A 3,990-nucleotide genomic window follows, 5' to 3' on the forward strand; every position below is an offset into this window, starting at 1 on the left:
CTGCAACTAAAATATTAGGACTGTAGCAGCGTACCCTTTTTCCCCTTTATGTTCCATTTTACAGCTCCATTCTGAGGTACAAACTAAACAGGATAAATTCTTTTATTTCCAACTCTAATTACTCATTATTACACACCTCTATACTGCCACTCTAGAGTTAGCTGAAACAAAAAGAGTCAGTCATGCCTAATTAACTCTTAGAAATGCTTCCGGGAGTTCTTCTGAAATCATGCTGGAGTTCAAAGCTATGGTTTGATGTTACCTCTGATCGGTGCAATTGTGGAAGGCCACCAAAAGGGTGTAGTCCTGCACTCTTCCTTCATTTCACCCCACTCTCCTCTCCATCCTGTAATTACACCCATCAAATGGCTACAGAGCTTCAGTGAATCGACCTAGTGAAAAAAATATACTTTATTTTTCTTAATGGGCGAGTTTTCTGCTGGATCAGGTCACTGAACTGACTTACCCTGTGGCTGCATGAACGCTAGCCCTAATGCAGGAGAAATGAGGGACATGACATGCAAGAGAAAGGGAACTGGCTCCTTCAGCGGCAGGCTGTTATTACCCCTAATTAGAGGTAATGTCAACCCATTCTCTGGATCATTTATGCATGAACACAATCCGAGCAGGTGGCAGAAGTCCAAGTTTCTTTCCAGAAAGCCCTGAGAAATCTGTACGCTGTCACAAGGATACTCATAATTTTTTTCTGCTAAAAATGTACTTCTGTATTTTCTGTAGGAGGACTGAATAAGAATAGGTTCGTGGAGTACCATATGATTAATGTGATACGGTACTGAGCATGCAAAGGTGCTACCCTCTGCATAGCAGTTTTTCTTAAACATATTTCCAGCTTCACATGCAAATCATCACTTCCATTTGTTCCTGTTATTGTACCAAAACCAAATCAGGTTACCACAAAATGGAAATTATGTTAGACCAGCATTAAAAACAACACATTAGAAGTAGCAGTTGCAAAAGGCAAATAAAGGTTTGTCAGCAGTCCCAAGCAGCGAGGAGGTTAAGGCGAGCATCTCTGCAAATCTCATCTAAAGTAGATCTTAAAGTTTAGTTGGTGGAATTTCTGCAGAGGAGAGATTTTGATCCATCGTGTCTAGAAAAACCATATAATCGTTTTTAGCTTCCTTCATAAAACAATTAAATGGTTAAATATCTAGTCTTCCATCTTAACCCAAGGTAACGTATAGAAGAGTAGGTCTTATGTGATGAAAGAGATTTTAAAAAATGTTTAAAAGATTATTTCAGTCCATTCTATCCAATGGGAAATAACTATGTACGAAAGCTCAGTAGGGGTGAAATTAACCCATTTCTTCATACAGCCTTCCCAAGCACAGCACTATAGTCTTTATTTTAGCATGAGCCCTGCAGTACAAGTTTAATTAAATGACAGCTCCTAGTTTCAAGCTAACAAGGTCAGGATCCAGCACATTGTCATGATTAGATCTTAAGTAATTTAAGTTACATTAACATCCAGCAAAAGTTGTTTTTGTTTCTTTGTTTTTTTAATACAGTTCAGCCTAGCTCCTTTCTCAATAATCACCACTCCCTTTTCACAGCATTAATACATGAAGTGGTTTTTCCTGTATTTTTGACTGTGAAGAAACCCAGCCTTGCGGCAGTCCTGGCCTGTCCCGTACCAAGCGCTGCCTGACAGGGCCCAGCTCCGGGCACTGCTGGAAACCTGCAGCATGACCCGCTCTAATCACCACTCCCTTTTCACAGCATTAATACATGAAGTGGTTTTTCCTGTATTTTTGACTGTGAAGAAACCCAGCCTTGCGGCAGTCCTGGCCTGTCCCGTACCCCAGGCGCTGGGTCAGGGCCCAGCTCCGGGCACTGCTGGAAACCTGCAGCATGACCCGCTCAGAGGGGAAACGAGCCCTAACCCTCATCTGCCAGCACTTAACCTGTGTCCTGAAGCACGTGGGTTTAATATTGCTTCTAAATGTTTTTATCCTATTTAATGCAGCTGTGGATATTCTCATCATCCACATCTTACCGCCCCCCTTTTTTTTCCCCAGTTCTTCTACATTTGAGACAGGTTTTTTGTTATTAATACAGTACTATTTCAATGGTAAAATTAATCATAGTTCAATAAGAATAATTTCTGTCTTAAAACAAGGTTAAAAATGTGTTTTCTATTTTTGGAGATCTATAGATTAAAATTGTGATATTTCAGAAACATACTTCCATACTTCAACAATGTGCTCTGGTGTTTCGAGGTGTATGTGATTAATACAGTCTTTGGTGGGCTTGCTTGATACACCAAGAGTCCCAGATTGTTCATGTCAAAAAAAAAAGATTTAGAAAAATGAGTTTATTTTCTTTTATGTCTCTGTTCTGTCTTTTTTGGTGGACTTTTGTAGAAAGGATGGATTATGTGGTTTTTGTCTGACGATTCTCTAGTAACATCCATTTATCTTGTAGAAGTACTCTGGCCTCAATCCCACAGATGTACACATGCATTTAATTTTGAGTAATCTTGGCTGAAAGGTCAACATACGCATACATCTTCTCAGGATTATGGATTAATAACGCACTTGCTATAATAGGCATCTGGAATCCACACTTCAATATATAGCCTACACAACACTTCTATATGATAATAAAGTTCAATCATCTGCAAATAGGGAGATGTTAGAGAAAGATTACATGATTTTTCAAGATTCTGCAAATCTGGCAGATGCAGAAGGAGTAAATCCTAAGTTGGAACTCTATCCGCTCCTGCCTTTATCCACATGTCATGATTCATTAAAATACAGATCTTTCCAAAGGGATGACCGGCGAGGCCCGCAAAGTTGAATTTTAATGAGTTTTAACTTTTGCATAATATTTAATACATTTCACATAGTACCTAGAACGTGATTGGTTAGGTATGCAAAGGGTAACTGGATGCTATGTGAATATGTTTCTGCTGGTAGAAGCAGGACAGGCATAGTAAAGAAGAATGCCCTATTTTCAGAAAAGTTTCAGTCTCCGTTTAACTGATCTGAGAATTAAAGCCATGGAAAGACAGTTCGAAATTTACTTCTGAGATTTGTACTGGTGAGATCACAGCACTCCCAATTTTTGCTGGCGCAGGAGAGACAACAGTGAACAAGTGCCATACTGAAGGTAGAAACATTTATTCTCAACGTCCATCTCAAAAAAATTGCAAAAAGCAAACCAGAGGAGCACCGTCAGAGCCATCTGCCCCCAGTCCTGGGTTTAGGTACTCTTTGATGTTCCCTCTCTTGGGGGGTGTGGAGGGGAGGTAAAGGATGTCACTTCAGAGACGAGCCACGCTTTGGGACCTGGAGGCTGTTCAAAACCTGCACTCTGACCCTGCTATTGCAATCAGATGGTCCCAATATTTGCCCAGCATCAATTTAGAGTAGATGTGAATTGGTGTTCTTGAAATGAGACCCTCTGATAGCCTTACGAACCCGCTGTATTGCTGTACTTAAAATTTTTGGTATCAGCAGCTACTTTGCGTGATTTTTACCAACTGTTTTGTGCGATTTCTAACTACCTGTTGTACATGCACATTACAAAGGCAATTTTGCTTTATTTAACACCAAATAATACATTATAGACATCAGAACCTGTTCTCACAGGACAGATGTTGGTACAGATCCTGGAGCACTTCACGCACCAGCCCGTGGGTGCCTTCGGTAGGGCTGCCTTGCCGAACTACTTGCTGCACGTGCAATAGAGAACACAGCGAAGCCAAGCGTATGTAAACCAGAGCGCTTAGCTAAACACAGTAATTCACCTCAACTCCGTGTATTACAAGATTATTTTCCAGTGTTTGCCACGTTAATTCGCCACTTTAGAGGAGTCCTCCAAAACCGCGCCCGGGTTTAAAGCCCGAGGTTGGGCAGCCGGCGCTGCACCCGCTCCCCCCGTGTCAGCGGAGCCGCTCAACTTGTAGGGCACGTCCCGCTCGGTCGCGGCTCGCACCCACGCAGGGACCGTCCGCGCCTTAGTGGT

General features: G+C 41.7%; 1 protein-coding gene across 1 annotated transcript in view; it reads left to right on the forward strand.

Annotated features, from left to right (window-relative positions):
* The first annotated feature begins 3,619 nt into the window (after window positions 1–3,619).
* The window catches only part of KDM2B (lysine demethylase 2B), a 125,056-nt gene continuing 124,685 nt past the window's right edge, over window positions 3,620–3,990 (forward strand). Inside the window, exon 1 of the mRNA XM_019473272.1 lies at window positions 3,620–3,671. Within this exon, the coding sequence (XP_019328817.1) occupies window positions 3,620–3,671 (52 nt within the window). The remainder of the gene's footprint in view (window positions 3,672–3,990) is intronic.

The sequence above is a fragment of the Aptenodytes forsteri genome, unplaced genomic scaffold, assembly GCF_000699145.1.
Source record: "Aptenodytes forsteri isolate BGI_AS27 unplaced genomic scaffold, ASM69914v1 Scaffold118, whole genome shotgun sequence".
NCBI classification, from domain to species: domain Eukaryota; kingdom Metazoa; phylum Chordata; class Aves; order Sphenisciformes; family Spheniscidae; genus Aptenodytes; species Aptenodytes forsteri.